This window comes from Motacilla alba, chromosome Z (assembly GCF_015832195.1).
Source record: "Motacilla alba alba isolate MOTALB_02 chromosome Z, Motacilla_alba_V1.0_pri, whole genome shotgun sequence".
NCBI lineage: Eukaryota > Metazoa > Chordata > Aves > Passeriformes > Motacillidae > Motacilla > Motacilla alba.
The window spans coordinates 7,247,986-7,272,575 of NC_052046.1; the positions used below are offsets into that span (position 1 = coordinate 7,247,986).

The window sequence follows — 24,590 nt, forward strand, 5'->3', positions numbered from 1 at the left end:
AAATGGTTGTCAAACACTGTAACAGACTGCCCAGGGCAGGGAACCAGTGTCCATCCCTGGAGTTATTTAAAAGGCATGTAGATGTGGAATTTAGGGACATGCCTTAGTGGCAGGCTTGGCACTGCTGGGTTAATGGTTGAACTCAATGATCTTAGAGGTCTCTAAGAACCTTAACTATTCTGTGCTTCTATGACATTTCTCAGTCTAATCCCATACACAATTCTCTTTAGCTCTAAGAACCCTCCAAATGTCACAAAACATCCCACAGTGACCTACACTGGTTTATTGGGGCATATATATGTCCAGGGGGGTCAGTGTTGGTGCTATCACAGCCAGGCTGTCCCACAGACTAGCAAAATAGGGTTGTGGTGAGACGTAATATCATTAACAAGATGAATTTTGCCCTTAGGACACATAAGCATTTCCACCTATTGTGAAACTGGACAGAAGGCACTCAAGGAAGACATCTGGTGCTAGCTGGAATGAGGGTGTGTAGTGAGGGGGTTTCTGGCCACAGGAACAGAGACAGGTAGCCAGTGAAAGGCTCCCAGGATCTAGCTAGGCTGTAAAAAGCCTATTCTAGGAGCTGCAGTATATGGTTCAGCAGGCAGAAAAATGAGCTGAGACAGGAACAGGGCTGTCTTTCTTGGGCCTTGAAGAACATAGTTACCATTTGGACAGGAATAGTCAAGGAATCATCAGCTCTGGTAGTCCTGGACTGATGTGGCCTAACAGCAGAGAGGTAGGGAAGCAGGAAAAGTTGGGCCAAACCTTGAAAGAAGTGAGGATTTGGGAAGTTTTTCAATATACTAGAGTCTGTCAGGGAGGCAGAGGACTCAAAGGCACACCTTGAAAGGACCATTTGTAACAGAATATCATGAAGGAATGGGGAGAGAAGAGAGAGTAAGAAAGACAGATTTCATTCCACAAGGCTTTATGGAGACCCAAGGAAAAGCACTTGACTCAAAAATCTTATACTGCACATTTCAAAATACATGTTTACACAATGATAAATGTATAAACAAAAAGTCAATGGAGCTACTGCAAATCCAAATAAAAAAGTGGCTTAATTATATGTGCACCCTTTAAACCCGCTGCTGGCAAGATTATCATATTTGCATTAGCTAGATTTGTTTTGTGTTGGTGGGAGCAGAGAGAACATCAAACAAAGACTGCCTGGAATTCAAATATTGTCAGGGTCTGGAAAGCTGAATCCAGGCAGCAGTTTGCAACGGACCCACCACCGAAGAGCACTAGCTCTTTTGAATATACATAAGAATATTCTTGAAAAGATTTCGTTCTGTGTCATGGGCGTGAGAACACCTGTACAACAGCCAAGTTCTGTGCCCACCAGGATCTCCAGCACACAAAAAGCATCCCAGCTCTTTTTTGGTGTAACATTTCCTCTTCTGCTATGACCAGTGCCTTTCAGAGTCATAGAATCATGCCATTTAGGTTTTAAAGGATCTTTAACATCATCAAGGCTAACTGTTAATGCAGCACTGTCAAGCCCACCCCGAAACCATGTCCTTCAACACTACATCACTGCATCTTTAAAGTACATCCATGGATGGCAACTCCACCATTTCCCTGGGCAGCCTATTCCAGTGTTTGACAGGATGAGGGGACTGTTAAACTCTCACTGTCAGAACAGGGGAGAGGAAAGTCATGTTTTTTACATGCTTTCTGGATTACCCATGACTAGTCATTATTGAAAATAAGATGCTGGTTTAGATGATCCCCTGATGTCTTTCACGGCAGCTGATTTTGCACTCTCCTAATGACATATTTTCAATCACAGAGCCTACTCACTTTGGCATTATTTCAGATTTACCTTGAATGAGTAGCTTCCCTCATGAAAAACCTCTGTGGTGGGTAGTGGAAATGTCCATTGACAATTATTCCTTAGGAGAAATGTTTAGGCTTTGAAATTACTCCTTGTATTACTACAACACTCACAAAGCGTGTGATAAGATGCATAGAAAATGTTTCACATAATGTCTGAGCAAGCAAGCCTACAACACTAGCAGCAATTTCTGAGTAGCCAGGAGATATCTGAAGCCTAACATTAATTCTCCTGCTGGCTTTTGTTAGCATTCAGAAAGCCAAATCGAAAATGATCATTCTGCTTCATAGCAGGATTTCTAGTCATTGAAGTATATCTTTTTTCTGCCTTGGAAGGAAAATGAAATATTTCAAAGTTCTCGGCAACAAAAAAAAAACAACAAAAAAAAAACAGGCGCTAGAAAAAGTGTTTGGAACATTGCAAAAAAAAAAAAAATAGAAAGGAAGTGTTTTGATCTTCCTGAAGCAAAAGAAAAATTGTGCTAGGAAAAAAGGTTCTGGTAACCCAGAAGTCCTAGAGGCTTTGGAGGTATTGGCTCAGCACAGTGCCCCTGTGCTGGTATCTTCAGCCCTCCTAATACAGCTGATTTCCTCTGTGCCCCACCTCTAGGAGAGTGGATTCCTGGGGATATGACCATAAGTTCATTCATTCCCATGGGACCTAAGGGCTCGGAGTTTTGGTTCCAGGCAAATCTAATAGATGAGAGACAGTATCCATCTCACCTGGCTTTAACCATACAAAACTTAGATATCTCATTTGAACTGCAGCCAATCGAGTGCAATAAGCACTCCCTATGGGTAATTCAGACCAAGAAAATTGTAACACTGTTTGCTGTCATTTTAACAGTCTTCCACCAAGGGTCAGGTTTATCTCACACAACAGTCCATGATTGTGAGGCAATTAATTTGACATTTCTGAGAGATTGGTTCAGGTTTTACATGTCTCCCATCACTGCGACAATCTGGGTGAAAAGTGGGTCTGGCAGTGGGTCTGCTACTCTGTTACCTGCAGAGAGGGGCTAGAAATGAAATTTTATTCAGGCTTCCATCCTTTTTCCTCCTCTCCCTGCCTCCCTCCCTCCCTCTCTCTCTCCTTGTTGTAAATCTGCACCTGGTGTGGCTACAGCAAGAGATCTCAAACGAGGGATGAAATCCATAACTGGCACGCACCACCACCATTTGTTTTCCACAGTGGCATTATGCCAGTTTTACTCGAGCTACAGATCTGACCTCTCCAGGGGTGTTCTTTATAAGAAGAAAATTGAAGAATTCCAATAAATATGCCTAAACTTCCTTAGACATGCACAAAATAGCAAGCACAAATCCCTTGTCGCAATTTTAGAGAAAAAATTATTTACATTTTCTATGCAAATAAAGGAGAGATCCAGAAAAGCAACTGAAATTTTAAGTAGCCTTTGTGATTTGGAAGATGATGGCATATGCTAAGAGCATTGCCTTTGGACTTCAGTTGCCACTGCTGGCTCCCTGTACCTCCACAGAGGACATTTTTAAAGGCCAACACCATTTAAATAAGAAAAGGGGAAGCAGCAGCTTGTCTGCTCAGGGTATAAGAAATGAGCTGAAGTACTGCCTTTTTTTTTTTTTTTTTTTTTTTTTGGGGGCTACTCAAATCTGAACATATTAAAATATCTCATGCATCTCTAGCAGCTTTCTTAAAGCACCAACACAGATTTAAGTAGTGGTTAAAGGGTGTTATTGGACTAACCCATCATGGAATGCTGCAATGGTGAAGAAAATATCTTCAATTGGTTTAAAAGAGAGGTTACTGCAAAAACTGTGCTTTCAATCAGTAGTATACCCTGACACAGAAAGATATTGTCGAAGTTAAGATAGTTTAACTTCCCATGCACACCTAGCAAGAGAAAAATATGATTTCAGGCTCATCGAAAACTCATTTTTGGTCCCTGAAATGATCCTGAACATGTTGCAAGAAGAACAGTCTGTCCAGTCATTTTACACATACACAGGAGTAAGACAGTGAGGTAGCAGACAGATTTAATTCTCTCCCCAGAAATTCAAGAATTCTCTACCAGTAGGTGACAAGATCCCACTCAGAACATAAAGATGTATCTGTTCTTCTGAAATAGCAGCATTACAGTCCCCTACAGGATGCATCTAGGAAGAAGGAAAGAATAAGATTCCATGAAAGTAACAAATTTGGTCCAAATTTTGTCCCAGTTCATTGAGAGATATCTGTCAAAACAGTATGAAGTCAAGTTTGGACCAAACAGTAACATTAAAAAATGTATCACTGGCTACCTTTAGGCTACAAATAAACTTGACAAGTCTTTTAAGGATCCCTAGTGCTGAGAAAGTTCAGAATGAGTTTGCACATGAAAGGTGTATTCATGAGAGAGTGAAGACAGAGCAGTCCTGGAAATCAGTACACCCACAGAGATCCAAAGGGAATCTGATAGGAACTGCTGTAGAAAGCTGGGGCTGAGAGTTTTTGGAGGTTTTTCAAGCTTGTCTTGAGTGCTTTCTGAACAGGGAAGCAACTGCAAGCAGTCCATTTATTTGCTCAACAGCTTGGGAGCTTTTTCATTTCTCGTGTGTTTTTTTTTTGCGGGTCGTGGTCGCAGCGGTTGTGTCAGCAGTTTTCTCCACAAAGTTGTTGTTTCCAGTACTGACCAGCTCTGCCCTTGTGTCCTCCTCATTTTCAGGTGGAAGCACGCCTCCTGGCATAACTGCACCAGCTGTGCCTAGCATCCCATCTCCAATTGGGGTGAATGGTTTCACTGGCCTCCCGCCGCAGGCTAATGGGCAGCCAGCCGCTGAAGCCGTGTTTGCTAATGGCATTCACCCTTATCCAGGTAAGCCAGTCTAATCCTGTGCCCACAACCTGTTGCCTCAGTCCTAGGGATACTGTCCACACCCACAGGCTTTGCCCAACAAAAGCGTGTGGCACAGGCTCAGAAGGGTTACACCCCACACCCCCAGGGCTCATAATCGCATTGGTGTATTGTGTCTTATGCAGCTACAGTGTTAAACGGTTCAATCTGGATGATAAACATCAAGGGCATGTTGGAGGTGGAAAAACTGTGTACTGAATATTTGAGTGTTCATCTGCTGGATAGCATGTCTGGTGAATAAAGTCAGGACAACCGGCATGTTTTGCTTCAGCTGAAAATTGACCTGACTCCCGAGCAGTTCATGCTGGCAGATCCCCTCGCAGTACTCACAAGGGTCTTGCTTCTGGTTAGCCTTGAAGGAGCTACGCTAAGCTTGTTTGCACCCAGCACTGGTATCTCCTGCTGGAATTTTCCCGCAGCCAGATGGCTCTGGAAGGATGATCCAAAGGGTCCATGTGCCCGCAGACCCAAGCGGCTTCCTGTGTGCAGGGAGCAGGTGTTGACCTCCAAAATGCTTGCTGCACACAAATCCTGCTGCCTTACCAGGCCTGGGGAGTGAAGTTGCATTAATATAGCCTCTGAATTGGCTCAGGGTCACCCTTTGGTGGCACACTGCAAGAGAACTGCTGCTGGGATTCACACTGTGCCTAGCCCGAAGATACCAGCACTACAGAAGAGATTGCGCAAGCACTGGCAGTCAGAGACAGATGAGGGAGGTTAAAGGATCCATACCCGCCCCTATACCTGTATTTAGAAATATACATACAGCCTAAATCTGTAATTATCAATTACCATTCCTGAATGTGCACTTACATTTTTTTAGCATCCTCAAAACTTGAGATAGCTGTCTCCTCCAACACACTTCCTCTAGAAAGTCATTTTACACCATTCCTGTACACATACTACTGGTAACAATCATAGCAATAAAAAATCTAAGTAAATGTTACTAATTGATCCTAATCAGCAGTTGGCAAAGGAATATTTTACCCTGGGGAACTGATAGATTGATCTGTTAGAAAATCAAATACTGAGTTCAATGTTCCAGCCAAAAAGCCCCAAAAAAATCTAAGAAAAAATAATTCTTTCAATCTTAGCCAGTCCTGAAAACTCAGAAGATTCATCATCATAGGGGAATTTATGATCTATAAGGAATACCATACAGTATAGAAATACCAAAATCTTATCTAGGTATTGACAAATAATTATCCTCCTCCCAACAAACACTTTGCAAACATGGACTTTGAGTTCAACTCTAAGCAGAATTAAAATCAAGGGACTTACTGTACTCAAAATGAGGCATGTGTTGTAGCAGTGTAAGGACAGGGGAGATTTTGGAGTCATCAGAAGACTGCGGAGAGCCCTTAGTATGTTCAGTGAGTTCAACCACAACACTGAGAAAGCATTCTGTCCTTAAGGTTATATAAACATGGCCATCTGTTCTTCTGTCCATTTATCTCAGTTTGCCTGTTTGCCAGTCAATCATTTCTCTGTTTATTCATCCACTTCTATGTATGTCTGTCCTTTTTTTCTGGTTTATTTAGATCCTTTTAGCCAATTTCGATGATCCATTACTGTGGGTGCAGAGAAACTATGTTCTTTCGAGGTGAATCTTAATGGCTTGAGCTTTTCCTACTATCCACAACTACCCCCATAATTACAGAATACCTCAGTTAGGTATTTCATCCATGGTTATATAAAATCCAGTGATTAATCTGATTCTCTCTGAGTTTCAGTGAGACTTGCTCAGGCAGCAATTCACAGTAAGTCCCTGCACAAACACCAACAGGCTGACACACAGAAAGGTGACAGTCATCCTGCCCCTTTTTGCTGCAGGCAGAGAGACTCCCTTCTGCCAGTAGAGCTGACATCCAAACAGTCTGAGCTGTGTAAAGTTTGGATTTATCTCAGGGTAACTTCAGCAATATATTTGTCTTTCTCATTGCTCAGCTTCCCCATAATGTGGTGACACCTTAAGTTGTACCAGAGGTGTAAAGGGAACAGTGCCAGGTCAAGCACCCACTTCTCATTATGCTTTTGTCTGTCCCTGAAATGCTGGAAGCAAGTCCACATAGCTTACATCATGCATTTGCTCCATCTAATTGTGTGCCTTCTCATGAGCATTTATGCACTCTCTAAACCTGTCCTCCTTGCCACAGGCTTTATTCAGTCCTGGAGCTTAGCAGCATGAAAAATAAAAGGATTAGACATTTATATGGGTAATGAGAACGTCCACAGCCATATTAGACAGGATAAAAATGTAGATAGGACACAAAACTTCATGTTTTATGATATAAGCCAGCCACTAATTGCTTGGGGTTAGAAAGAAATTTTCATCACTGGGCAGCTTGTTCCATCATTACGGGATTTTTCTCACTCTCCTCTATTGCATCTCTTACTGCCCTGTGGTTCTGCATGGCTCTGTCCCTAAATGCAAGGATAGAAATAAAATATTACAGATGAGCAGGCAATTACACTAACACTGTGCAGAAGGGAAGATCATGACAGTCCCCATCCAAAGCCAACATCTTCCAAACAGCTTTCTTTTATGGTGTATCTCTCATTCTGAAAGTGGCTAAGACTGCTGCTGTATTATGTACATAACCATAGTCTTGCTATGATTATGACTTGCCATATATTGCTTAAATCCTGAATATTGCTTTCAGATACTCCTTCATACTCCACAAAAAAAAAAAAAAAACCTTAAATGTGGGTTCACATCATTACAGCCTGTAGCAGAATATTCTTTGTTGCCTGAAAATAGCAAAACAGGACAATGAGCGTCTCTAGAGGCATGACATCCATATCACTCAGACCCTAATAAATTCCATTAATTGTGCAGTTTGTCTACATGTTCACCTTTCTGACCAGCCATATTATTTTTGATGCTGCATCCAAAGGACTGTAGAATACCACAGTCTAAATAAAAACAAGTCCATATAACATAATTGTATTTAGTCTGTAATTCCATTCTTTTTTTCTTCTGTCTTCCCCTGTGCTCTTTTCCCAAGATTCCCTTTGACTGGAGAAGGGATGTGCATGGTGTACTTTCAGTCGGATTACCAAACCATCCATGTCTTTGTGGCAAATGGATGAATACTTTGAACATCCCTACTCGCCAGGGCTTTGATCGCAGCCCCTGTCCCTGCAGGAATTAGCTTTCTCTGTTAATCTGGTCCAGCTATGGATCCATGCAGTGGCACTAAAAAACCATTCCTAGCAGTCATAACCTTTGCAAGCCAAGGTCTCACCTTCTCCAAGATCAGACAGTACATAATGCCTCAGTGCACTTTTTGCCACAGATTGAATAACAAGGCAATAAGTATTCCCCCTTCCACTAGCCTGAGCCCCTTTGGAGATTTGACCTTTTTGTGTATTAATTCCTGCCCTTTAATCTTTCAGTTTGCAGAGATATTGAACGTGGCAATGTGTCACAATATATAGTGGGGACAAAGAGCATAATCTGTTGTGCCATGATCTTGTGAGTCACTTTGCAGCAGCACAAGAGCATTTGCCATTTCCACATTAGTTGCAGAAGCAGGGATTGAACTCTTCTGCCAAAGCTTTTTAGCCACCCAAAGCCTTTCTTGTAACCATGTGTGATGTACAGTAACAGTAGACACCATCTGCACTGGCTTCTGCTGTGTCTCACATCATCAGAATTCTGCTCTCTGCTAACAGGTCCTGCCCTGCTGAATTGCATTGTGAGGGACTAGACAAAATTCTCACTCCAAACATAAAGCCTCTTTGGTAAGAGAAGGGGATATAGAGATGAGAAAATCAGGAGACCAAAGGGTAGCAAACAAGAGAGAGAGAAGGGACTGGCAAAGAATCAGTGAAATGAGAGAAGTGGAAGAAGGAACAAAGCAGAGCCTCCAGAAAATTGAAAACTGCTCCATAATCTTCTGTCCAGTGATGTGCCCAGAAAGAAGTGGAAATACACCACATAGCAACTCACACCCCCTTACTGCTCCTGGGCTGAAGGATGTCCAACTTGACCAGAGCCAGGGATGGCCCAGCAGTTTGGCAGCTTTGTGGAGACTTAGATGGGGAATGCTTTAATGAGTGCTGAGTTCTTCAGCTTCCTCACAAGGGGAAGCAGAGGGGCAGGCACTAATCTCTTCTCTGGTGACCAGTCAGAGAACCTCAAAGAATGGTCTCAATTTGTGTCTGCATTTGTGTCAGAAGAGATTAAATTTGGATATCAGCAAAAGGTTCTTCACCCAGAGGATGCCTGGGCACTGGCACAAGCTCCAGTAAAAGAACCTAAGAGAATGGTCTGAATTTGTGTCAGAGAAGATTAAATTTGGATATCAACAAAAGGTTCTTCACCCAGAGGATGGTTGGGCACTGGCAGAGGCTCCCTAAGAATATAGTCCTAGCACCAAACCTGACAAGTCCAAGATGCTTTTGGACAATGCTCTCAGGCATATGGTTTGACTCTTGGGGATCCCCTGTGCAGGATTTTGATGATCCTTATGGATCCCTTCCTAATCAGGATAATCTATGATTCTGATTAAGTGCATTTGGTCTGGATTTAGGTTGCTGAGGAAAAAAAAACCTAAGTCCCCTCAGTTCTTTGTTATCCATTAAAAGTGTGTCACCTCATTTATTATTTTCAGGCACACAATGGTTCTGTTTCTGACTGCACACCACTTCCAGGTCTGGCTCTATCTTTCCACTCTGCAGACCCAGCACCAGTTTCTTCACCACCACCACTCCCCTTTAGCACACAGTACATCTGGGCTAGCAAGACAGCAATCTCCACTTCATACCCTGTTCAGGGTCCAGCCTTCTCTGGTGAGGACTATCTGTCAGTACAAACAGGCAGCCAAGCTTTTGTGCCCAGATTTTTTCAAGTCACCACTGAGACAGGCAGTAAAACTGTGCCTCACAGGGGAATTCCTGTTCTGTAGCAACTCACGACTCTGTAACGGAACCAAGATCATCAATTCATTTTCCTTGGTTCAACAAAGAGGTACCAGGAAGCAATTTCACCCACTGCCAGTAAAGACAGCATTCAGACTCCATCTGTATTTACTATTATTACCCAAGTTAATTTTGCATCTTGTCATTGAACAGTGCTGCTGATGGACAGGCTGCTGCTCCAGGCCAGTGAGTCCAGTGCCAGTCCTGACCACGGCAGGCACCATCCAGTGGCACTGAACAAGAGCAGGGCTTCACTAGTGCCAGGAGAGGAAAGGATTGGCTTCCCGCACCTCAATTTCTGCCCTGATATTTCAGGCCTGAAAGGTGTTAGACAAGAAGGGTTTAGAGAGGAAGTGAACCAGGAGAAGAGAAAAAGAGTGACCTGCCTGCACCTTTAGAAGGTCCAGGATGAAAACCAAACCCTACAGAATTTGGTCCAGACATACACTATGGCCTAGAAACGTGCCTGGCTCAGCTACCCTGAGGCAAAGTTTCTCCCTACAAGAAAACTCTGGCTCTGTATTGTTTGTCCACCCTAAATCTCCAGGTGAGAGTTTTCCTGTTCATATTTTGTATCAGCAGTTCCAAAACTGCAACAGTGAGCACCTGAGACATCATTATGACTAGGAAGCATTTATTTGACCCGTTTGTAACAATCTGCCATGTGCCATAAACCACGCTTTACTGGTAAAATAAACAAGTGAAGGAATGCACTCATTAAAAATATAATAACAAGTTGCTATCTTCAATTGTAGTCTAAGCCACTTTAATGATGCCGTGTACTTCAATGACCGTGCTGCAGCTGTAATGAATGAGGTTGTTTAAGGCAGTTGTGTGAGCCTTTCCAGAGCAAAAGTGTTTTCTCCTCTGATCTGGAAGAAGGTTCAAAAACAAATCAGACTCTGTGCTCATGTCTTCAGTAGCATCTATGTGAGTTAAGACCTTGAGCTTCATTTTTAAAACTGACTTAAACTAAGCCCCGAAATATGGACTTTAGAGTGCCTTAAGAGCTTTTAAAACCTGACCCTGACTTATGTGATGATGGTCTTTGGCAAAGAGAGAGAAGTCTGGTCCTGACTTTGCTGTTCAGTCTTTGTCACCTTGACTAGCCATGTCCACCTGTCTGCCTTTTTGAGTCACCTGTGTCTTTCTTGCTTTGTTATCTGGAAGCTCTTCATTGCCAGACATGTCTCCTATCATGTTTTCACTCAGCATCCATCTCAGAAGGAACCTGATTAGGGCTGGGGCTCGGAGGTGGGACTATTAAGTAATTAATAAAGACAGTCCTGGTTTCCATGATTGAACTATATAAATTTTATAAAAGGTCCATTTGTCGGACCAAACAAGCACATACAATAGCTGGGGATGCCACTAAAAGGACTTTTTCCTACTAACAGGGTGAAGCAAAGGGTACAAAACCTCTAGATTTCTGTGCTCTTTTGATGTGTAGGGGAAGAGACAGAGAAATAGCATGTCTTTAACTGAGTGTTGTCCACCCCTGAATGGCAAAACGAGACTATAAAACACAGGATCAGCCTCTGTTTTCTGCCAGATCAGCACATTCTTTCTGTTATTGCAGTTATTGTTGTGTCTGAATACCTAATTAATTACAACAGTAAGCGCTGGCTTCTTTAATCACAGCATCAGCTGTCCTAATCAATCTTAATAATATGGAATCTGTACTATGGCACCCATGAATTTTAATCTACATAAATTTCTTAAGACCTCTCGCAAGCTTGTTGTACGAAATGATATAATTATGGATATAGATTAGGGCTGTAGAGAGTGATTTAAATTGGATTTAAGGAGAAGGTGAATAGAGCCCTCCCACTCAGTTATTTATTTATTTTAATCCTGGCCTTCACATAGATTTTTTTTTCCTATCATTATGTTATTACCCCCCCACACTGACTGAACAGCACTGCCTCTCCTTGATTGCCCTCCTCCCTCATCCACCTTCCCAAAGGGGATCATGGCCAAGCTGCAGCTCCTGAGAGAGGTGTAGAGCAACTCCAGGACACAGAGAGGAATAAATAGGTGGGGCAGAACACAAAGCTGAGGATCCAGCTCATAACATGCTGTTTCAGACCTATATACGAAGCATCTGTGCATAATAGAGTGAAATAGATGGAACTGTGCACGTCAGTCATGGAATGCACAGATAATCAGTAGCAAGGAGTGGAGAGAATATCACATAGGAGTAAGATCATTCCTTCCACCTAAGTGAAATCACTAAGCATCTTAGGAGCCAAAAATGAGCCAAGCTCTGCTTTTGTCTTTCAGAAGCACTGGACTTCTCTGGTTTCAGAGAGCAGACTACTTTGGCTTTCTCCTACCTGAGCTGGGACAAGGAGGCTGTCCCATAGTCCACTGAGGGCATTTGAAGGCCTCTTTTGCTGGCTCAGGCTGTAACTATCATCCTTTTTCCTCACCAGCCCCCTCGCTTCTATGCAGATCCTCCTGATTTATACCCCTGAATACCACAGAAGACTGCAGCCCTCTGTCCCCTACAACCATTTTCACTTGGGGCACCTATATAGCAGCTTGTCTTGGACAGACACTGGAGTAAGGCTGACAGCTCAGGAAGGATTCTTTATAGAATATCACTTCAAGCAATTTTATTTATTTTTAACAATGTGCTTCATTCTGCCACCTCCATCCATTCATTCTCTGACAAAAGCTAAATGTCAGGCCCAACACTAACTGAAAGCCCCTTTAAAAAGTTGAATTTCAATCTAGAGATATATCAGGAGTAAGAAAGTTTCTTGGTGTTAATTTTAAAGCACTTGTATTTCATGCTGACTTGGGAAATCATCCTCAGTTTTTGGCATCAGGCAGAGGATTTGGAAAGTGACATTAACGGATCTACTTTCTTTGAAGGACTTGGGAGTTATTTCTTGACTTCTGCCTAATGAATAAGTGCTGCCTTCGTTAAATTTATATTTATGGCCATATAGTAGGTCATTGGCTTGTTTTATGTCTCCAGGTTTATGGAAGGTTATCTGCCATGGTCACCTTGTGGCATCTTGGCCAGGACTGTCTTGCAAAGAGACAATTGTATCTGAGCAGGATTTTTCCCGTGGAGATATGGAAATGATCAAATTAATATAGAGGAGATGTCCAGGGATAAGGCTCTTGCCCTGAGCTGCCAAAAGAAGTTACTATTAGCATCTGTTTTCATGGTACACCTTTAGTTTGCCCTGGCAAGGCCAGATCCTCAGCTCCTGGAAAGCAGCAAGGCTACAGGGATTTCAGTGGGGCTGATGTGATTGATAGTTTTCCTCTGGCCTCTCAGGAGCCTCTGCTTTTTTTTCCCTCCACCAGCTGATCCTCAGCACTTACACTGCAACACCCTTAGTCTCAGAACTGTCTGTGTGTTGGACATTACACCTCCATGGGTCTGGCCACAAGGAAATCTGTTTCAGATGTTTTCCCTAGGCACATTTGCACAGACCCAGCACATCCAAGGTCTTTGGATGATGATACAACTTAGACACATACTGGTGCTGATCCAAAAGTTGCTGTAAGGTGCTCTGTGATATCCATGTCTCTCGTCTATATCTCTTATCAGCCCTTATACACCTACTTACCTTGTGTGCCACTGCAGGCTTGCACCCTGGCACAGACAGCATACAGAGCAGCTGAGGTGTTTGCCCAGCCCTTATGTTTGTGTTCAGCTAATATTTTCAGTATCAAAAGAGACTGATAAGCTGGATAGGGAGAAAGGGCGACTGAGGCAAGTTAACTCTCCCACTAATGATCTGTGTGAAGGCCACCTCATGAAATTATGTGTACCTTATGAAGGAACAAAGCAACCCTACCTGATGGTCTCCTTGTGCTGAGATACAGAAAATACTCATAACTTCCAATCACTTTGAATTTTAGTAAGTGGTGGGCTACAGACACACCCAGCCCCTACGGTAGGTCAACTCTGAATTGTGAAATCCTCATATAACTGAGCCCTTGATGAAGTCTTCATAGGTCATTAATCTGTAAGAGGGCTGTCACTTTACAGAACACAGCATGGCCACAATTTCCTCAAATGTCTAATCTCTGTCTTGAGATTCCGGGATCAATGCCAGCTGTTGGCTTCATCCATGCTACAGCTGGGAGCACAGGCAGTCATGACCTTTGCTAGGTCTGATTCATCTGGCAGGGTGAGCAGCAGCATGAAGATGTGCTCATGGCTGCCCAAGATCCCTTGGCTTCCTGCAGGGGTGTCCAGCCAGCCCTGGAGTCTGTGTCCCTACCCCTCCATAGGATGTGTTGGCCAGCACGGACATGCCCACTATGCCGAAGTCACATCTTCATTTGCTGAGTAAACACAGTCCTCAAGCTAAGGAAGGAGAGTCCTTCACTGAGAGAAGTCATCACTTTTAAGAGGTGCCAAATTAAATTCCTGCTGGTTGTGACTTACCACAACTTTGGTGTTTCCCAAATGGCCAAGGCAGGGTATGAGACTACGAGTAAAAAAGAGCCATAAGCCAGGAGCTGCTGCCTCCCAAGAGGTGCTTTCAACTCTCCTTTCAAGAGCATCCAGGGATGGTCAGGTCAGTTAGGGCCCTGTGCGTTAGAACAGATACTTAGCATATTCTTTTTCCATGAGGAAGGGATTCCCAGGTTGGAGCAAAGCTAACTGTAACCTTCCCACTGGCTTGCATGTGCTGTGAGCCAAGAGGAAACCCCATGCATGACCTGGGTCACAAGGCAGCCTCGTGAGAAACACTCAGATATTACCCTTGGTGGCAAGTCATAAATACTTGGGAAAATAATGAACTGTGAAAGCTTTAGTGTGGAAGGCAGAAAGGCTGCATTTCATGGTCTGTTATCCCAAACACTTTAAATAAATTATTTAACCAGCTCTAATATTTAACCTTAAAAGTGGGGGATTCTCAGCATATATTTCCTAAGAAGAATACCTTAGCTCTGATGGTCAAAGTATGGTTCCAAGGCAGGTGATATATCCACAGGTGGGATAAGCAGAGCAGCTCTGCAGTGAGCCAGATGGTCGTGTCCAGGAGATAGATTGAGCTGTAGCTGGGAGGTCGGGAAGCTCCCACACATGTCCAGATAAGGCAAGGAATAAAGGAAAGGACCACAGGACAGGTCCTGCTTAGTGAGTTCTCTTGTGTCAGTGAAGTGCCAGCCATTGCTAATTATAAGCAGGTCAGGGGGCAGAACAGTCATGTCCAAATCAGCCTCACCTGGGGAGGAAGGAAATACTGTAAATGCATTTCCTGAGCAGCAGAGACAATTTCTTCTTCTGTGCAATGAAGCACAGTTGCCTTTGGGGCAGAGATGGCAGATCCTCTCCTTCACTGCAGTCTGTAAAACCATAGTCAAAAAAAGATTTGCTTCTCTCACCAAAGGTTCCCTCACCTTTCTCAGGAGATGTCTTCTATCTGACAGGACTTGAAGGGTCTAAGGGTTATTATGATCCATTCTCCTAAAGGGGTGAGGGAACTGATGTATTGCTCAACTTTTCATAGCCGTTCAGTTTTCTTATGGAGCAATATGATCAATATTGAGGAAAACAGTTTAAGCAGAGGTTAAAAAGAATAGACTTTAGTTGGTTTCTTCTTCAAGAAGAAAGTAGTAAGTAAAAAAAAATCGTATTTTCCAAACATTACCTCCATTATTTTCCTAGAACAACTACTCTTTAAAAATGTAGTGTAGGATCTCTAGTCTGCCTGCCACTGACCTCCCACAGATTTTAGTGTATTCTCCTCACACTGTTTTGTAAAAAATGAAAATCCTTACAGTAAGACAGTGCTTTCCCTTCACATACACATATATTGAGGGACTTGCCAAAAGTCAGCTAGGAAACCATTCCAAGCTAAGACTGCAATCCTACTTATTTCTTCCTATGACTACCCCAACCTCAAAGTCCACATGATCCAGTCATATCCATAATGAACAGGAGCTTCCAAGCCTTAGCCAGCTAATTGGGTTTGCCATCTCAAATTTGGTCGTTTCACCATTCCTCCTTGTATTTTGGGAGAAAAGTGTAAGACCTTGCAAGTTTCCATCATGACCAATGGTGATCTTTAAAGTTAAGTTTCAAGCTGGTATTTCTATTTGTAAGAAAACACTTTATCCGTGTTCCTTGGGTATGTAATACTCACGTATGACAACCTCCCCCACACTTTGCCATACAGTCAGTGTCTTTCCTTGGATAGGTGTATGGCACCAGATTTCCTTCCAAGAGGCCCCCACCTTTGCATCCTCCAAGCCTTGCCTCCAGCCACACCTCTGTGCGGGTAAGAAGGAAAAAGGTGGGATGGATGTGGGAAAGTGGCAGTTCCCTAAGGGATCATCCTACAAGGAATAGGTTGGAGGGACTGCATAAATGTAGAACTGTGCAGTCCCAATAAATACAAATTAAACTCATTAGAAGAAAAGAAATATTAGGGCCAAGGTGACATTTGGACTGGAGGTTTAGCCAAGCTTTGCTTTAAATTTTTTATTGATGCAGATAAAGAAAGAGCTTATCCAACACGTTTCTCTATCTTTTTTCTCCCCTATCAACCAAAGGAGAAAAAGAAAAAAAAATCTTAACTAGCTTTGGTTGTATTTGAGCAAGACTTCAAAGTTTCACAAAAATAAACAGTTTTAGTGGGGAGGAATGCACACTTGTAAAGAGAGAAAATACACTTTGAAGCCAGCAAGAGACTGCATGCCTTATGCAGAGATTCACAGCATCCTCCCTGGAGCAGACAAGTGGTGTCCCCCTCCCCTCCATGCAGCTTCTTCTCTCTCACTGGGAGCTGCCTGGCAGCAACACAGTCCTTCGAAGGGATGTGGGGATGACAGGAGCCATTGCTTTGTTCTCTTCTCCTTCCTCCTGCTATGCCCCTGTTGTTTTCTGCTCTGATTGAAAGTTTCATGTGACTGTAGCTGTCACTGAGATCTGAGTTTGCACAGCACCTAGCGCAGTGTTAGTCCTGGCTTAAGATGAGGGTTCTTTGGGGTTGATTAGTGCCAAAAATCTGCATGATCAATGCAGATCCATAATTTAAGCTTGGGAAATGAGGAGAGAGGTTTATTTGTCCTCTGCTCCAACGTCTCACAGGGTGATGGCTGGGGGACAGAACCCTCTTAGCCATCCTGGGGGGTTCTCTGCATTCCTGTCCATAGCCCAAGTGAGCTGCTCCTCTTCAACCCTCAGCCCCTGGGTCTGTCTGTTTCATAACACATATTGATGATAAAAGATAAGGGGAGAGTGCCTATCATATTTTAACCCCTTAATTCCTTGTCTCTCTTGTGTCTCCACAGCACAGAGCCCCACTGCAGCAGACCCTTTGCAGCAAGCCTACGCTGGAGTGCAGCAGTACGCAGGTCGTTAGTATTAACACTTTCTCCCAATAAACCTTTCTCTTCTCTAAAGCCATTACCCTCTGAACACACCCCAAGGGGCTGAGGGAAGGGAGGTTTTTACTGATACAGGGACAAGCTGGGGGCCACAGACTCCCTGATTCATTTTGCACAAACCTCAAGACATCCAGGGTGCTCTCTCCCAAAGGAGGCAACCTCTTACTTTTCCCATGGAAAAGCTCCCACTGACCTGCACCCCAGTGAAGCTTCCTCAGTAGAACTGAGTCTGATCTGCCTTAGCACAGTGCACAAGGGCAAAATGAGGCCACTGCTTTGAAGACCTTCTGAAACAGGTCTCCTGAGTGTTGCAGCGAAGAGGGAATATGGGCAGCCAGACCCTGCAGAGCCACAGCACACACCCGTCCTTTTAGGGTGTGTCTACTGGCCATGTCCCACTTAGTCAGTCTGAGCCTTGCTTAAAAGCAACCCAGACATCCTCCTGCTTCCCAGCAGATTTCAGCACAGTTCCCCTTGGTTCAGCCTCCACTCGAGCTGCCCTGTGTGCTGAGCAGCTCCTTTGCAGTTGATGGACTGACACCAGCCAAAGTGACCTGGTGCAGACCACGACCCTGCCGTGTTCAGCCTCCCCTCACGAGGTGTCCATGGCCAGCGTTGCGAGGAAGCTGCCACCCCAAAGTCATTATTTCCTGTGGTAACTGGAGCAATCAGGGGTTCCTGCTGAGGAATGGCTATTATCTCATGTCAGCGCTGTATCTGGAAACTTAATTTAATTCTCCATGTAGGGCTTCATTTGCCGGTGTTTTAGTTATTGTCATTTATTGCTTGTGAGGCTTGATAGATGGGAAGCAACTCAACCCTTTGAGCTGTTAATTAACCCCTCTGCACACACATGGCCCCTATCCTCTTCTCTCTGGTCTTGCAGGCGACCCATACTCTGTATTTTTAGCAGCAAGGCACATCATCTACCATCTGTGGTAGTGAATGGCTCCCCTTGTTTGCTTGGTGGGGGAGCTGAGATGGGGAAAATTGTTTAATTGCTGCTCACTGTTTCCACTGTGTTTGTGTGAGAGAGAGGAAGTCTCTACAGGCATGAAAGAAAATGTATATCTGAGAGAGTATGTGCAATTGTACCTACACAGCCTGTGGGCACATGAAGGGGAAAACACATGTGTGAGCTGTTTTTATGAGCATGGGAGTTAATCAGGGTGCCAGAGGTGAGGTGGGGGAAAGGTGTGCACATGCTCTGTGCTCAGCTGTCAGCATGGGCACCTCTGTGCTGAGCTCGTGAGTGAACGTGTTCCTGTCACCACGTGGAATGGTTGGACATCTCTGCTGGGAGTCATCTCAGCAGAGCCCCCCGTTTACGCTGCATGGCTGCCCTGGGTGTCACTCCTGATGGAGCTGGAGGGAGGGAGGGAGGGAGGGAGGATGCTTCGGGCCCTGTGGCACCTCCTGGAGCACAACCGTGGCTCTTACGCCACACCTCAGGCTGCACGAGATGGCCCTTCACAGAGCCAAAATGCAGGGGCAAAGCCCACACCTAGCTTGGTGTGGTAGTTTGGAGTGAAAGCTCCTTGCATCCCAGCACTGAAATCTGTCATTTCTTTTTTCCCTTTCTCTCCCCTTTAGCTGCTTATCCTGCTGCTTATGGCCAGATTAGCCAAGCGTTCCCACAGCCACCTCCCATGATCCCACAGCAACAGAGAGAAGGTAAGTAAAAGTGATGTCCCCCTTTGTGACCCAGCGAGCCATTCTCATCTCATTGGTTCCCCTCCTTATGCACCTAGAGTGCCCATGCAACACCCAATTGCTTTGAACACCTGGTCCACTGAGTTTTTCTCCATTTCCATATGTGGCATGATGTCACTGTCACCAACAGTACTGTGGTGGACCGTCCATGTGGGGAACTGCTAATGAGATGTCTTCAGTCCCCTGGGAGGAAAGCATGCTGGTGTGCATGGGACATGGAAAGACCAGCTAGCAACGCAGCCATTAACATCCAGTGAGGGCCTCTGTTTGAGACAAGCAACAAGAATGCAGATAAAAATGCAATTGTGTTGGAATAAAGAGCTATAGGGGACACAAAGCGCTCGTGGCCCTTCATTAAAAGGCAGTAACGTCATTTCAGACACCTGCTGTTTGGAGAATAAGGACTTGCTATTCAGAGTAGCTGATCTAGTCCTTTCAGCCTTTCAGCCTCCACTGATAATCTGGAAACATCAGTCAGACCTTGTAGAGAACAATCCCTTGATCAGGATGAGAAAAAAATGGTAGTTAAAGTTCCTATTTCTTTGCAATGACTATGAGAGTTGCCTGGGTAATCTACTCCACAGGACTGGATGGCTTCACGGAAGACATGAAGAGTAAGGAGAGGTGAATCTACCATTTTTGCATGTAAATGCCTTGGGAGAAAACTGTGCCATGTAATATTTCCTTTACAGTCAGTGGGGAGCAGTGGAATCCTCAGAGGCAGCCCACTTGGGTGGTTCCATTCCAGTTGTCCTCCAAAGAGAACTGCTCCCTTTTGTCAAGAAGGAGGAGTGTGCTTGCCTGAGTGAGACATTAAAGTCAGGTGCTCCAGCTTAGCAACTCTCATTTTAAATAGTTACATTTTAAATTTTATCCTCTATTGGATCACTAATTCAGACATATTCTATATTATATGTGTTATTATATGTATGTAATTACATTTAATATTTTAATACAGTGTAAGAGTCAAAATGAAATTAATCTAGATCACACCATCAGACTAAAACATTCTGATGATCTAAAACTACTTTGGGGGAGAAATCTCATTTTGTCAGAAAATTAGAAATGTCGTCATTTCCATCTAATTTGGAATTAATTTTTTCCTATGTCAGAATTTCCTGGGGAACACAACTTCCAGCTCCTGATTAGCTCTAGTACATGTCCCTGCTGTGAGAACAGATGCACAGACCTATCGTATCATTACAGAGATGTTTCCCCCATGCTGAAGGACTTTGCTTTTTATTACTTACTGGGGCTAGATTAAGCACAGGACAAAATGGCGAGCAGATCATTGCTCAGCAAAGTGCTGTGCCAGGAACCACCAGAAGCAGGGGGAAGCTGTGGTGCATGCTTTGAAGACCCTCTGCCTGTAGACCCCTGTGTTCACAAGGCATGGTGTGTCTCTGTGGGTTAGGAGTGAGTGTCACCCAGTGGACAAGTTGTCTCATAACTCTCTGCTCCTTCCTATAAGCAGCTTGGGGATTGAGAGTGAGGATGGCTGGGGGACAGCCATATGAGATGAACCATCAGTCTAACGCAGGTTGCCATTCCCAGTGTTCCTCATTTTCCTGCAGTGCTGAGAGGCTGTGTCTTTCCCAGCTTCTTGCTAGAGGAATAATCTGTAAAGCACAGCACTCCCCTTTAGCAGAGGGTCAAGACCTTTAAGCATCTGTGACCTTTAACAGGAAAACACAGTGAGAGGGAACTCAATAATAACAATAATGCTCAGTGCTGAGAAGAGTATTTTAGGTTTTCAAGGATGTCCATGAACATTGATTCGTTAGTGAACCAGCCCTACCACCAACAATAACACCAGTGATCACATTGTTAATGACAACCTCAGCTCTCCACTCCTGGATCCCAGTTGGATAACAAGCCCGGAGAGGTTTCGCTGCTGCAACATTCCTGTAGAGATGAGTCATTACTGCCACATGAGCACTGAGGCTGCCGGCAGCTGACAGGGTGTATAGGGTGGAACTGATCCAAAACTATCAAAGCTTAAGACAAAATCTTGATTCAGGCCATGTCTACCACACAAAACTTGGAGGTAATTTTAAGTCTGTATTACTCATCTTGATATAGTTTCTGAAACTAGAAAGTGCAACTCCTTGGTGCAAGTTTGTGACTCTTATCTGTGCAGTGTTCAAACATTCTGGGCAAGCAGAAGAGGCAATGAAATTCCATCCTCTGAGTGTTTGCTGTAGAGGTGAGGTGTGCAGCTAACCAAAGTGCTGCAGCCTGACTTCATACAACCTCGTGGGTTAGCCCAGTTTTAATTACTGTTGGAAAACAAGCCTCATCATAGCCTTTCCTCATTACATTGTGCTGGATGCAATGATGGGTAGCTGATGTCAGAACAGGTATATCAAGTTCACTTACGATGAAGGTGGGCAGGCAGGGAAAGGCTGGGTCTGCAGCTGTCCCTGTGCTAAAAAACTGACAATGAGCTCAAGTGTGAGGAGCATGGACAAAGCAATGGCTTGTCAATGGCTCAGCTCAGGTCCAGCCAAGATGAACCCACCATGTGGTTCTGTGCCCTCAGTCATAGGTTTTTCCATTGTCCAGCACAGTTTGCCTGTAATCTACAGTACAGCCCTTAAAGCTTTTCTTGCCTTTTTGTCCGAGTCAAGGCTAACTGTTCTTCTTGTGTATAAATGAACAGAAATGTATATATATATCAAAAAATGTATACATGTGATAAAACCAAGAGCCATGGCAGACATCAGTGGTGAAATGAAACTTTCATTTTTTCTGATGATCTGTCATGGGGATTAGATTTCAAGCTACACTACAGCCCTTTTGAAAACAAAAGTAAAGCTTGTCATAAATAATTTTATTATTGTATTCAGCCATGAATTGTCAAGTATAGTGATCTCCAATAATCCATTAACTCTGTCCAGAACAAGAACTTTTTCTCCAAAAAGAGAGTTGGACTCTTTATTAGGATTTTTCCATACCAGCTGTGGTTTTTCTGTTGTTCCTGTATCCTGAGCAAGCCCCTCAGAACTCATTGCATTTGTGCACTGAGAACTGACTAAGATCTTTAAAGCATTCTGAGATGAACAAATGGAATCATAAAACTGTTCATGGAAGGGACATTTTAGTTCCAACCACCTGCTATGGGCAGGGATGCCTCCTATTAGATCAGGCTGCTCAGAGCTCCATCTTCCCTAGCCTTGAACACTACGAGGAATGGGGCATCCACAGCTCCTCTGCACAACCTGTTCCAGAACCTCACCACCTTCATAGTAAAGAATTTATTCCTTATGATCTTGTCTTTGGTTTCTTAAAAATATACTTAAGTGTACAACAAGATAGCCATACACACAAACACACAGCCTTCTATGGAGTGCCCAAATTTCCTTGAATCAGGCAAAAACATATCCAGAAAAAGCTAGGAGGGCTGAAGAAGACAGATCTTGTTTTGTGAGTTCTTTACCAAGGGCTCTGGCTGTGACAGGTAACCTACAGACAGATTTAACAAAAAATCGCTTGTTAAATTCTAAAGGCAGTAATTTCATATGTGAGGGTGACAAAACAAATCAAACTACCCATTTTTGGTTTGTGGAGTTTTTTTCCCTCAGAAGCAAATGAAGTTTTCAGCATTGGAAGTTAGGAAAAACCGCTCTGTAGCTGTTAACAAAATGAGTTCAGCCTTGAATGTCTGGGTCAGTAGGGAAAGCCACAGCACAGGTTTCCCAGGCACATTTTAGAGCCAAGCTGGTCTTTGAGAATGGTCCCTGCTTTTTCACACCCTCTCTGGTCTCTTCCTTTTGGTCATGTGAGGAAAAGTTGATTTCAAGGTGAACTAAGGGTTGTTCTCTCCTTGAGCCCAGGATAAATGTGGTGTAGTTAAAGTTGTGTGCCTCCTGGTCTGCCTTATGCCTTGGTAGGTGTTTCTCAGCACACACAGGCAGAATCCCTACTCATGCACAGCACATCCAAGACCGCAGGAAATGCAGCTGGTATTTTTGAAAGAATTGGCCAGTTTTACAGTGCAAACTGCTGGCTCTGGTGATGTCAGTGGGAATTTTGCCACCGACTGCAGCAAAGCCAAGATTTTACCCATTTTATTATAATGTGGATCTCAAATCCCACAGCAGAAGTGCTCTGGGGCACGTTCAGATGAAGGAATGAATTTTTTCCCTGTTATTCTGGACTGTGGTCTGCTCCTGGGCAGAATTTTCTCAATTTTAACAGACACCTAAGGGGGTTAGTGTTTGTTTAACACTTTCAGACTGTTTCATATCTAGCTTATTATGCCAATAACTCTGTATTGTGCAGAAATGGATGGCAGCAAGGATTGGAAAAATGATAGTTGCCCAGTGAGAAGACTAAAGAAGAGGCAGACGGGAGGTGGGGGGAAGCTGGAAAAGCTTGGCATGAAATAGGGGAGCCTGATTATGGGCCACTGAGGTTCAAAAGTAATTTGGCTAAGCAGATGACCGGGTGCCTAATTAGTTAATTATCCCACTATACCACTATCCCCTCCATTTGGAAGAAACCCTGTTACCATCCTCATGACCTTTAGGAAATGCACAAGATGCAAAGGATCAGCTGTTCCTTCATGACAGTCCTTTTAGCAAATTAGTGGGGAAAATTGTGCTTAGCAAATATTCATTAGGGCTTCATTTTCCATTAATCCAAAAGGAAATGTGGAGAGCCTGTGACTTCAATCATGCTGAGGCCCAGGAATTTTAATGAGCTTTAAATGGGCATCTGCCAGAATCCTGACTTCGCCGTACTTCTCTTGCCAGCCGGGGGGATGAGTAATGGGTAATAAAAGGAGGGAGCATCTAGACGAACTCCTCTCCCTAACAGGAAAGGCAAAGTTGTAATTTGCTGTGTTATGACACTGTAATTATGCCCTGATGAAGAAAACGAGAGTATTAAAAAACCCTTTCCTTCCCCACACTGTGCCCCAGACGTAAAAAGGGGAAAGTTGACTGAGTCAGGTCACAGGGTTGGAGGCACATAGGCGAGGGGGAAGGAGGAAACCCTCCTTCTCTCTGACCTCTAACCCTTTTGGCAAAGGGCACACAATGCATCCCCTTCATCTCGATCCCTCTGAGTCAAGCAGAGATGGAGTTACCTGTCGAGGTCAGTGCAGAGCTGAGCAGCAGCTGGAAGTACCTTTAGAAATAAAATTATGAAAAAAACAATCCCTGTCTCATCAAACTATACAGTTTTCTGCTATTGAACGCTGAAAAGGTTTTAAATGTTTAATTTTCTTTAACAAAATCACTTGGACACACCTTTTTTACTGTTGCTCAAGAACAGCATGCATAAAAATAAAAGTCATGTTGAAAATTTATATTCTAGGCTATTTGACAAGAGGCAGGTTTGCCCTCTTCTGCCCCAAAACACAACTTCAAAGAGTATTTTTTGAGGGTCTCTACTTTAATTTCATATTCCAGCTAAAGACACCTCTCTGGATGTTTTCCAGAACACCCTCTTAAATTGGCAAGAGTATGTGTTACGTGATTGAGGCAAAAAAGCCAATCCATTTTATCTAGTAATTCGGACTTAAATCCACCCAAAATCTCTCCTGCAGAATGCTCTAGAATGGAGGATATAGCCTAACTGTCCAGATCTGGGGGAGTCTTCAGGCTAATTTGAGCTGGGGGCATGAATGTAAAATTCTACAGAACAATATGAGCCTGTGTGTTTGTGCATATCTTTCTGCTTATTATCATCATTTGTGTGATGTTATTGTCATCACACAGATTCAAGAAGGATAATGAAATTTCTGCATGCAGACACTGGGAAGAGGCAAGGGATAGTGCGGGTCATCCAAAACTCTGCAGATTAAATAAGATTATGAGGAATAAATAAAATCTATTAACCATATTCTTTCATTCT

General features: G+C 43.7%; 1 protein-coding gene across 19 annotated transcripts in view; it reads left to right on the plus strand.

Moving 5' to 3' along the window:
• CELF4 (CUGBP Elav-like family member 4) overlaps positions 1-24,590 on the plus strand; it is a 710,045-nt gene that overhangs the window by 624,700 nt on the left and 60,755 nt on the right. For 10 of the 19 annotated variants that reach the window (XR_005255538.1, XR_005255539.1, XM_038125919.1 and 7 more), the window contains exons 8-11: positions 4,530-4,679; positions 15,824-15,904; positions 16,920-16,985; positions 18,609-18,689. Coding sequence is in view for 17 of the 19 variants with exons in the window: in XM_038125919.1 (XP_037981847.1) it covers positions 4,530-4,679; positions 15,824-15,904; positions 16,920-16,985; positions 18,609-18,689 (378 nt within the window). In the remaining 2 variants the exon portion in view is untranslated. The remainder of the gene's footprint in view (positions 1-4,529; positions 4,680-15,823; positions 15,905-16,919; positions 16,986-18,608; positions 18,690-24,590) is intronic. The other 9 variants (XM_038125926.1, XM_038125922.1, XM_038125923.1 and 6 more) reach the window with 3 other exon arrangements.